General features: G+C 37.7%; 1 protein-coding gene across 1 annotated transcript in view; it reads right to left on the bottom strand.

The window, feature by feature from the left end:
• CARPB (Carbonic anhydrase-related protein B) overlaps window positions 1-12,607 on the bottom strand; it is a 460,462-nt gene that overhangs the window by 108,010 nt on the left and 339,845 nt on the right. The window contains exon 3 of the mRNA XM_083133565.1: window positions 6,804-6,940. Within this exon, the coding sequence (XP_082989691.1) occupies window positions 6,804-6,940 (137 nt within the window). The remainder of the gene's footprint in view (window positions 1-6,803; window positions 6,941-12,607) is intronic.

The following is a 12,607-nucleotide window of genomic DNA, read 5'->3' as shown; positions in this document are numbered from 1 at the left end:
TTAATGTTTGAATGTTCACTGGTATCAAAATATTCAAGCAATTCAGGCTGTGATATATCTTGATAAACATCTTCTGTCTGAATATCAAGGATAAAACTATCTGTGTCCATGTACATCAATTTTACACAATCACCATAAATAGGCTTGAGCACATCATAATAGAGCTTTAACATGTGTAATTTGGCCAATTCCAATATCACAGCCCCTACATAAATAGGCTTATCAAACTTAATCTTTGTTTTTTTTTCATGTTGAAGAGTGCCATATTTTCATCATAAATTCTTCTATAATTGAAATTAGGCTTTGCAATCAATTTTTTGCTCAGGCTGGGGTCAGTAATTATTTTAACATCAGTATGTTTTCTGACATTTTCTATGGTTTTGCCATATACAGAATTGACCATCAATTTAAACAAGGTCTTATCAAATTGGCTCATTGCAGATGTTCGAAGCTCTGTGTTTGTATCAATATATGGCTTCAACCATCTTGAGTGACTGAACCTCAAAACTTTGCCAACTTTGGTTACTTGAACACCATGATTCATTAGGAACTGGAGGTTTTTGTAATATATGACATAATCCTGTTTTGGCTCTAGAGTCATCATCAATTTCTTCTGTTTAGAGCCAGGTGAGCACTCAACCTCAGGAATTGGGGGCAGATCAGAAAATGTGTTGTGTAAATCATCAGGAATTGTCAGATCAACCTCTAAGAATAGACCATAGTTACTGTCATCAAAATCTTTAAGATCTTCAATATTGAAATCTTCAACCCACTCAAGCCCTGCATATGGCAGTTTATCCATCATAGCATAACCATACAGGCTGTTGGCATCTACATAAAGTATAAAATTTGATGGCAGGGCTGTATCATAATTGAGAATATACTTGTTATTTGCTCTGGCATATCTCTGAGAACATTGCACCATCCCTCCTCTTATACATTGTTCCATAAACAGATACATATCTTGATCTTGGATCAGATCCAATTGCATTTTAGTGTTTAAAAACATTGCAGACCATGCTAAGCCTGGTGCACTGTAAAAATACATTGGATCCAGCTTATAATTTTCCATGGAAGATTTTCTAAATGCCTGAAGTATATCAGCTAAGAGAGTGACATCAAGTTTTAAATATGCCTTGTGATAATCACCAAATGTCTGGCATTTTAAATTGTTCCACATCAACTGGGCATGGTGATAATCATCATCAGTGATTCCAGATGCTCTGAGTTTGCTGTAGAACTCTTGTTGTGGTGGCAGAGAACACTCATCAAATTTAGAAAAATCTGTAACATAATCATATGGGTATACACCCTTCCGCCTAATTAATTTCAGGTCCTGATTTGGAAACAAAGCACATGTGATTTTGAATTGATCATCAGATAATTGACTGGCCAGTGTAGCCAGGCTAGCGGACAGAATTCTGTAGGAATCAAGAAATCTTAAGTGAATTGGAACACCATTAACTTTAATTATTTTGCTAATAGCTATATATTTCTCATTATTTTCTGCTAAAATATTTAAATTCTGCTTGTCAAACCCCTTGTACCTGATCAAATGATGAAAATCATAATTGGATGCACCATGGCAAAATATAGGGATAAATTTTGGTCTCTGGATCTTAATATTACAGCTATTACACAGGGCCATTAAGAATTTACCATCTGTATGAGAATGGTGATGCACCTTGATATTTGTATCTGAAAATTCAGAATCACATACCGGGCATTTTTCTGCATTGTTGAAATCTTCAATCTGATCCTCTGTTAAAGGCAACATAGGTTTTGATTTTAATAAGATATTAGATGCTATGTTATGGCACTCATTTTCTATTCTATGTGCAAATTCTTTGATGGCATCTGATGCCATGTATAAATATTCTTTACTAACAACACCATCCTGTACAATCACATAATAAAAACTAGAAGGTTCATGTAACTGGTATGATGTACTTGAAGATTCATCAGGATCTGGGCTGCATAGTGCAAGGGGTTTGAGGTTTGATTCAAAATCACAGACTATATATGCTGGGTGTTCCAACAAGGCTTCAAATTTTTTGAATTTGGCATTTTCACTTGGACTAGGAATCACCATATGAACAGGTTTATGGTTGCCACAGTATTTTAAATGTTCAATTAACTTGTTTTTAGCAATTTCTGCATTCACTTCCCGAACCCCATTCACCATTTTTTGACCATCAAATACAGTCAAACATCTTCTCCACAACTAGTATGTTGTATTAGATTTGTCTAGTTGTTTTCTGACTAAAGCTTCAAGACTGTGTATCAGAGTGTAATGGTATGTGTCATCCCCTTCAATTAAGAGCAGATCAATCGGAACAGCAGAATCATCATCATCTGAGAGGTTCTAACAAGCAATTGCCACGGCCAGTAGAACAAATAAAAACATTAATAGATAATTGTTTACCATTGATATCTCTGGCCTTTTTTTCAAATTTATCAATATTCTGAACTGACATTTGATATTTTAAGCCCTCTATAGCATCATCAAAATCATGTTCATGTTGTTTATAATAAGTTATTCTCTGAGGGTTCCTTAAAACTGGATACAAAGCAGCTAAAATACACCACAGAAAGCATTTCTCATCATTATTTTCTATGTTAACCACAGCTCTTTTGTTTTTAATATTGGCAGGTAATGGCAGATATGTAGATCCTTGTAATGGGCTGAATTCAGAAATATTAACAAAGAGCTTGTGTGGAGATCCACATAGGCTCCATCCTGACTCTTTTCCAGCAAATTCAGAGTGTTTAATATTCAATTGATCTATCAAACTGCTTATTATTTTGTCTGAATTTGCATTTGAATATACAGCTACAGTTTCTGTTATGTGGGGCTGTGTAAATTTTGTGCCATTTGGCTTCTTATATTGTGTAAACAATTTGAGGGACAGCTTATAAGAGCCATTTTGTGCATTTAGAATTGCCTGCACATCAGGATTTATACTGTTCAAAAAATTCTTAATGTCACATTTTTGCTCTGATACAAACCGGTAATCCCTAAGTTGGCCGTTAAAACTGCTATGGATGGGTTCATAGCGTGGCTGCTTTGCTGCTCTAGCATTAACAGGTGTTTCATGCTTCCTTTTCAGACCAGATGTAGATGGTTGTGGGGGCAATGTTGATGACTGTGCAGAACAAGTACCCTTATGTTTATATGTGAAATATTCCATGCTATATTTTCTATGGCATTTAGGGCATATTTTAGTGGGAGTTCTGCATTTGTCTGGATTACAATTCTTTTGATGCTTAGCCCAATTGGGGCTGGATATATTCTTATTGCATTGATTACAATGTTTTTGATTTGGCATTTTTATTATTGGTTTATTATATAAAATTTCTTGGGGTTCAAATCAAAATTCTATGCTTAATAAAAAATATCAGTTGGGTTCAGCAGTGTGCTTTGTATATTTAGTGTGTGTGTGTGTGTGTGTATGTGTGTTAATATTTTTGGCTTTGGTATTTATATAAAATTTCTTGGGGTTCAAATCAAAACTCTATACTTAATAAACCTATGACAGGTTGTATAAAGCTGATAGCCTACATGCACAAAGGTAGAATAAGTACAGAAGCACTAAGCCACCACAAATGCATGTCTACACAGGCATGTCCTAGAAAAAAAACAACCTAATACCATGTGTCATGTATAACAAACTGGGGCAGATATAAGCCTGACTCCAAATATGAGTGGATTACAACAAACAAGCAAGATGTGTCAAATATCAGACCTGTATGAGGAGCAATGCAACAACACATCTGTACTCCTCAGCCACTCTCACAATACTAACTGATATGTAATGCAAAAGCTCTTGCATCATAATTTGTTGCATAATATTGGGTAATACTTTGTTGCACAACATAATGCAAAAGCTCTTGCATCATAATTTGTTGCATAATATTGGATAATAATTTGTTGCACAACATGATGCAAGAGAAATAAACCAGAAGTAAACATGTGTGTGTGTGTGTGTGTGTGTGTGTGTGTGTGTGTGGGTGGGTGGGTGTGGGTGTGTATGTGGGTGGCTTTTTGACCTAGTTTTAGGTGTAGCCAAAAAAAATATCAAGAGGGGCATATTTTTGACAAGCTTATGGACAACAATCTCACAGATGTAGCTTTTGTAAGTGTAGGCAAATCAATCTGAGGGGGCTCATACTTTCACGGGAAATTCCCGAGGTCATTTTTACAAAAATCTTGGATTAGACAGAGTACCACACTTGAGCAATAAGCTCATATGCACATCTTGAGCTTGTTTTAAGTGTAGCCAAATCTGCCTGAGGGGGGCTCATACTTTATCGAGTTTATAATAGTATCAATACTACTACTAAAGTATTCTACAGGTCAATAGTGGTGACAAAATTAAATTCCAATAACGGAACTTGATATATGTATAAAAGAAAGAACTTCGTAAAAATGTTGCAGAAAATTGAAGGACATTCACATGCCACCAGTAATGTTCGACAGGCACGTGACCCTATCATCGCTTCTAATGTGAAAATTAAGAGAGATATTCACACTATGATATCCGCAGTCCAATGAAATATTTCTAAATAACTTTGATCGCTAATTCACTGTAGAGGGAATTATAGATATTAACGAATGATTCAAGGAGATAATAAACTTAAGCTAGGTGACAAATCTACGTTCTGCAGCATGCTTGTCCGTAATTTGCGAAAAGCGATAATGTACAACACTTAATGCATTTAGTATAGCGCATTTTCTGAGAGAAGTGGATAAGTGACATTTTAGTGGCATATAATCCTAGTTGGCAACATTGGTAGTTCATAAATTTTATCTGTAGGAACACAAGTACTGAGCATACGGCCGCATAAGAAAAACACAAATCATAATGCAAATTGATTTTTTAAAAATAAATATCACTTTAGGAGAACATTATGAGTTCTGACAATAGTGATAATATTAAACCATTGAGTGAGTCCCTGATACCTTTGAGGATTTCTGAATATGGCTTCGGATACTTTTGCGACATGCTGTACTTGGTCAGTCGGTTATGCGATTATGTGTATACGTGCATCCCAGTAGTAGTTCAGTTGCAGATCATGCCAGCGGGGAAACTGCATGGGACTACTACGTAATAATGAAAATTGTCATTCGTTTTCAACCTGCGGGAGAATGAGAGTTCTTTGTCCTCATTCGACAGGTCACACAAACCTGGTTGTCCCTCTTGGTATCCATTATCATAATAATTAAACTTAACAGACTTTCCAATTACTGCATAATTCAACGGAACACAGGTTCTTCATTGTTCGATTTCAACACGTCACCGACCGTGTATGGGTCGGCGAAAGATGAAAGAGTGGTTGCTCAGGGGCGGATGGGAGCGTTTTGTGGAGAGGGCGTGGATAGCCTGGCAGCAATTTTCGCTGATTGAACGCACCTGTTTTGTCGGCACCTATCCAGGCGGTAAATATTGCTTTCACGTCTGTCCGACGGGATGTGACAGGGATACAACAGGCTGTCTGTCAAAACCTCTCGCTTGACATGAGGCTGCCTACATCCTCTGACCGATATTTTAAATCGGGCCTTCGTTTCTGAATATTATAGTTCCATATTTTGTCACTTATTAGTCTGTTCAGCGACCATGTCACTTAAGATTGCCACCGCTGTGGTAGAAATTTCATTTACGATAAACTTTGTAGGTGGATTCTCTTACGTATAAAAGAATTGCCTGGAGTAAGTTTAAGTTATCAAAAGAAAAATACTGATGTCAGTGTTGCCAAAATCTAATGAAACTCTGTCTCTCTTTCTTTCTGTCTTCCTCTTCCTCAATTTCTCTCTCTCTCTCTCTCTCTCTCTCTGATTCTTTTTCACTCTTTGTCTGTCTGTCTCCCTCTCTCTCTCTCTCTCTGATTCATTTTCACTCTTTGTCTGTCTGTCTCCCTCCCTCTCTCTCTCTCTGATTCTTTTTCACTCTTTGTCTGTCTGTCTCCCCTCTCTCTCTCTCTCTCTCACTCCGTTTATCTCTTCCTCTGTCTGTTTCTTCCTCTGTCTGTTTCTTCCTCTGTCTGTCTCTTCCTCTCTCTGTCTGTCTCTTCCTCTCTTTCTTTATCTCTCTTTATCTCTCCCCTCTACCTGTCACGGCCCCTTCCTCTCTCTGTCTGTCTCTTCCTCTCTTTATTTATCTTTATCTCTCCCCTCTACCTGTCTCGCCCCCTCTCTCAATTTCTGTGTTTCTCACTCTATTACTCTCTGTCTGTTTCTCACTCTTTCTATATATATATATATATCTCTCTGTGTTTCTCTTTCTTTGTTTCTCTTTCTCTCTCTATCTGTCTGTTTTCCCCCTCTCTCTATCTGTTTATCTTTCCATCTCTATCTGTCTGTGGCCTTTTTTCTTTATCTGTCTCTCCCTCTTTTTATCTATCACTGATTCTCATTCCCTCTCTCTGTCTGTCTTCCTCTCTCTCTTTCTCTTCTTTATGTCTCTCACTATCTTTATCTATTTCTCTCTCTCTCTCTCTCTCTCGTCTGTCTGTCTCCCCCTCTATTTGTCATCTCTCTTTCTCTTGCTCTCTCTCTGTCTCCCTCCCTCTCTTTTACTCGTTGTCCATCTCTCTCTGTCTTTCTCTCTCACTGACTTCTCCTCTTTCTCTCCCTGCCTTTCTCCTTCCTCCCTCTCTCTCTCTTTTCGCGCTCTATCTTTTTCTCATCTCACTTTCCTCTCGTCCACCTAGCCCCGCTAAAAGATCTATGAAATCGGTACCCTTGTAGGGGCTTGTATGTACAAAAATATACAAGAGAAGAAATTACAAGTACTGTCACTCACCCTGTGCTTATCCACATGAAGCAACCTGAGGTTTGGATCGAACAATAGCTTTCCAGGCTCTAAGTCCACTGGCGACTGCCGCCTACCTTTATGACACAGACTCCATTCAGGATTGATCAGACCCCAGAACGCTGGACCTGAAATACAATAACAAAGGCAAATTAAAATTGTAATAGTCTCTCCATATGGTAGTGACTTTCATTTACACTTCATATTTCCAGAGGAAATCTCTTCCGCCTTCTACAGGTGTCCTCTTGTCCACTTCGCTTTTGCCCTAATGAATATTCGAACCAAGAATCATCTAATTACTGATGCTGTGCGTTTTATTTAATATGTTCGCCTAGAGGTAAAATAAAAGGTGCTCTTTCGAAATGCAGTGTACAATGGAATAGAATTAAGAAGAGATAATGGAAAATGAACATTTAAATTAACGCAAAAAAAAACAAAGAAACACGTAAGATGGATAGAGAGGGCAATGAGAAGAGGAGAAAATACAGTGAAGCGGAAAGAGAGAGAGGAAAGGGAAAGAAGGAACCACAGATAAAGAGATAGAGAGGAAAAATACTTTTGTTTCAAGGTCATTTCTAATACTTCATTTCCGATTGCTATATGTTTCAAAGTTGTTTGAACAACTTTCCGTTAGCTTGTGCTTCAAGGTCATTTGTACTTACTTTTCAGATTACCTTATGAGCCGTCCCCCGTGGTGGAGTGGTTAGCACATCGTGATACGGCGCCAGGGGTTCCGGGTTCGAATCCCGGCCTGGGCATTGATGTTTGCGAGTGTCCATTCAGCATTTCATCATATCATCACTCATCCCCAGCTTCGCAAATTAGCCAAAAGTGGCACAAGAAGCGAAGTAAAATAAAGCAAATCAATCAGATTACCTTATGTTTCAAGTTGGTTGGGGCTACTTTTCTCTTAGCTTATGCTTCAAGGTAATTGATATTTCGTTTGAGAATACCTCCTTATGTTTCAAAGTGGTTTGAACAATTTTTCCTATAGTTTCTGCTTAAAGGTCATTTGTATTTTCTTTTACGATTATCTCATGTTTCAAGTTGGTTCGGACTACTTTTCCGTTAGCTTGTGCTTCAAGGTCATTTGTATTGAGTTTACGATTAGCTTTTGTTTCGATCTGGTTTGGACTACTTTTCCGTTAGTTTGTGCTTCAAGGTCATTTTTATTTCGTTTACGATTACCTCATGTTTCGAGCTCGTTTGAACTACTTTCCGTTAGTTTGTGCTTCAAGGTCATTTTTATTTCGTTTACGATTACCTCAGTTTCGAGCTGGTTTGAACTACTTTCCGTTAGTTTGTGCTTCAAGGTCATTTTTATTAAGTTTACGATTACCTCATATTTCAAGTTGGTTTAGACTACTTTTCCGTTAGCTTGTTCTTCAAGGTCATTTGTATTGAGTTTAGGATTAGCTTATGTTTCGATCTGGTTTGGACTACTTTTCCGTTAGCCTGTGCTTCAAGGTCATCTGTATTTCGTTTACGATTACCTTACGTTTCAATTTGGTTTCGACTACTTTTCCGTTAGCTTGTACTTCAAGGTTACTTGTGGTGCTTTATTTCCGATTACCTTATGTTTCAAGTTGGTTCGGACTACTTTTCCGTTAGTTTGAACTTCAAAGCAACTTGGAATCCACTTCCAGAATCCTTGCTTCATCCGTGCAAACATCACGGAAAGGAAGTTTCTCTGAATGTTTTCCCTCTACGAGAGTGTGTTGCAAGTTTATATCTCAGTTTATCCCCGTAGATTCAATTAGAACGAAAAAACAGATCTGCTTTCTCGCGGAAGACGTTCGATAGAGCCACCCTGATCGCTTGCTGTCCACAAACGCGCGAAAACAAACGCAATCTTCTGGGAGGAAGGGTTTCTTTACTTGAGGTTTGGAAAAGGACACGCATGTTGCATGTGGAGAATCAAAGGAAACACGAGGGACTGGAGATTGAGGGATTCAGTACTTTAGATGTTTTGCAGTGGTAGACTTCTATTTCACCCTCTTAAAGGCTTCAGAATAACAATAGCGAAACTGAAAGCAATAGTTTAAGTAAGAGCTTAGGTAACAATAAATAGGCTCATGCTGATTTCCAACCTAACTGGCAGTGATACGAGAGCAGAGTTGCCAACTTTGGAATTCTTCACCGTTCGCAAAATGGGGTACAATGGACATTTTTGAAAAACTGCTGCTAGCTCTGCAGTACACAAGTGCATACGAGAGCGCTCTTGCACAAATACAGCGCGTTGGCCAGTGCTGTTCTTAAACTTAGTGAAAAATTCCATTGTAGAGTATGGCCGAAAATATTTGCAACGAACGCTTGAAAGGCACACAGAACCCTTGAGGGCAATAATATAGTTCCAAATTTGAGCTTTTTTTGCTTAGCATTACGTGCTGACTTTCTATATACATGTTAAGGGAAGTGCCATACACGTTCATATTAACTAATGAAGCGTGTAGAGAAGCAGACCTGGAAAACATGGGAAAATCAGGGAAATGTAAGGGAATTTTGTCTTGATTGTCTTTTTTAAAGATATCGTTATAGAACTCTGCACGGGAACAGGAAATCTTTGTTGCTAAGTTTCGGCCTCAACTTTGATACGGTCGTGCCAGATCAACCATAGGACATTAATAGTCATAAGAATATATTTATCTCAATACAATTTGAGAATGAGCAACATGAGACTGTATATTGGTATACGCGTGATACCTCCCATAGCACGGGAAAACATTAAGATTTGCAGTAAATAGACACAAAAACACAGAACTTACGTTTTAACATATGATTCAGAATCTATTTATCTTGATTATGCAATTAAAAAAAACAAAACAAAGTTGTACATCATAACGAAACTCACAAAATAAATCACAGTAACAGAACAATCTTTCCCTCATGCACTTCCATTAATCTCGTAACTTCCAGTTACAAGATTCATATATCCCAGGTGGGATGGTGTACTTCAACAGTCTGTTCATACGTCCGGGAAGGACATGTCAACTTTTAGGCCCCTTTTATACGCAACACAACCACGGCGCCAGAAACCAGTGAAGGCAGGAGGAGAGAGAGAGAGAGAGAAAGTTTCGGAGGGGCAGAAAAATGTGTCAAGACTCTAAATATTACGTGGAAAATGATTGATTTATCATTTTTTCTTGTACGTATGAGAGTAGTAAGGGGACAGAACTGTCAACAGATGGAGGGAATGGGAGCGGGTGGCGCCGTCTGATAGTTGTCGGACGTCGTAGATTTGTTGGACAAACTGAAGGAACATGGAAACAAATAAGCTCCATTGATACATACATACAATTTTTGTCGAACATCACCACCCGACAAAGTATCTCACTATAACATGCGACAGCATGCATGGTACTCTTATGGAATTGATTTTTGTTGGATGTCTTTGGACTGCAACATCCAACAAAAATCGCATGCATAAGCAAGAGCTTTAGACTGGAAATATGCTGCTGGAATGTTATTACTCTTCTGGTTCACTTCACCTGATTTAATGTACGTAGCAGTGCTTACGAAGGTTTTCTTTCATCATCCTGACGTATTACTGGTTTCGCACAAGTTAACATACGTTTACAATGACATTGCACTATTCTTAGATATCAAGAAGAATCCAACAAAACGGTATGTATATTGAATACTATCACGACAAAGTGAGACATAAATCTGCATTGGTGAACTTTATAGAAATTTGGCAAGTGCATGCTCCCAACCTCAAATTTACTGCAACAATAGTATTTCAATGTAATTAACGCCTCTCTCTGTCCTGTCTGTTTAAGCTCGTGAGAGATGGGCATTAATCTCTCACTTAGTGAAGTTTATGTTATGTTATTATGAAATAAAATACTAATAATAAATACGTAAATATTTTAATATCGTATTTACTCGAATCATAAAAACATATCACTTTCTTCAAGACTTTTCTCTGCCAGCCCTGCAAAATTTTCACTTTTCATCTACTGATTTATACGAGGGGTGTCGACAAAGTAAGTTCAAGTAGTAGACCTTGATTTTTCGCAAACGCGAAAACCGTGAAAAATGTTAATTGCTGCGAAGTTGTGTTTATGAATGTGCAGTGATGTCTGTTCGAAATTTGGCATAAAATGCAAATTTCTGACATTTTAGAGAATTTTATTAAAAAAGTGTCCTAAAATAACGAAAAATTCCGTGAAATACAACATTTTTGTCTTTTCTAGGCTTAATGAAACAGTGTGCCATATTTTTGTACATAGAACGGGCACGTTTTCCAACATTTTATTCAAGAGTAAACTATAATACTTGTTATACATGGAATAATTCCGACAGCCACATTAAATCATGTATTTCCCAAGATTTTCTAAACTTCTATCAAAACAATTTGCATCACAGAGCAAAGTTGCAGGGTTCTAACAGGAGATCGAGTGTGTATCTACCGTCACACGGGAGCCGCATCTTCAGTATTTGTCGCGCGAGATGTGTTTTGAATTACCAATCTGAGTGCACACCATCGGCATTTGTCGAGCGAGAAATAATGGAGATCAGTCGTTAGATCGTCGGACTACCATGCGAGCGACCCGGGGTCGATCCCTGCGAGGGGAGAATCGGGATCTTTTCCACCTAATCGAACTGCTACGGCGCCCACCCAGCGTCGTATCAAGCTGGTACCTGAAGCCGTGATCAAGAAAGTTTGGGGCCCTAATTCCAAACCCCCTAGATGCCTTTATGGCTTGGTGCTAAGCACAGGGGAGCACTTTTACTTTTACTTTTACTACCTCAAAAATGTGTTCCAACATATCAACCTGTCACGAAAATACGTAGAAGGTATGACCTATGTCACGTACACAAACTGCATTGTTAATCTTTGAGGTATAGGATCATAGATGGCAGCATGCAAAAAGAACGACGTTTATATTTGATGATGCTTAAATAAATTTAGAAAGTGGGCTAGAGATGGCAGCACTCAAGAAAAGGTCAACTATTGTAAATAGAGAAAAAGGAAAGCGCTGATGTGGCGAAATAATGATTGTAGATATTAATACTAATTATAATGAAATAAATAAATGAACTTAGCACAATAATAGGATATAAATAAGGTAGAAAGGGTAATTAATATTCAGTAATAGCATAAGTGATCATTATACGTATAAAAGTAAAGAAGTCGAATAGTAATTACGATTCTGAGTCTATTACGGTTCCCACGAACTGAGAGTTTCGTGCGGCTTTTGGGTTGTTTTCCCAGGTGTAGCGCCATTTCTAGGCAGGCACACAAGCACTTTTGGTAGGCGCATCTATTGCAGCTGCAAGTTAAGGTTAGCGCCGGCCAGGCGGCGATCTTTAACTAACCCCTTTCTCTTTGTCTATCTGGGAGATAGATTTTCCGTCAATTTGTATAAGGGAGTATATACAAAGGGAAGCGTATATAATGATCCACGTACAAGTAAAAATCAATACAGCCAGGATCTAAAAGGTTCATTATCAAGTCCAATGAACAAACCAAAAGATGTAAATAAAGAATAAGGAAAGGGTGATGTTACATAGATGAAGAAACTTAAGTAGCATCAGAAATTTGTAAATACGGATGTAAATATAAGAAGAAAATGCTTTAGTAATTATAAGAAGAAGAAGCCTTAATAATTACAAGAAGAAGAAGCATTAGTAATTACAAGAAGAAGAATTAGTAATTACAAGAAGAAGAAGCCTTAGTAGTTATAAGAAAAATATGCCTTATTAATTACAAGAAGAAGAAGCCTTATTAATTATAAGAAGAAGAAGCCCAAAGAAGATTGGCTACAATTAATAAGAAATAAAAATAGAAG

This window comes from Lepisma saccharinum, chromosome 13, assembly GCF_977018435.1.
Source record: "Lepisma saccharinum chromosome 13, izLepSacc3.1, whole genome shotgun sequence".
In the NCBI taxonomy this organism is placed as follows: domain Eukaryota; kingdom Metazoa; phylum Arthropoda; class Insecta; order Zygentoma; family Lepismatidae; genus Lepisma; species Lepisma saccharinum.
Note: the sequence above shows the minus strand (reverse complement) of the source record. Positions and strands in the feature narration are given on the sequence as shown.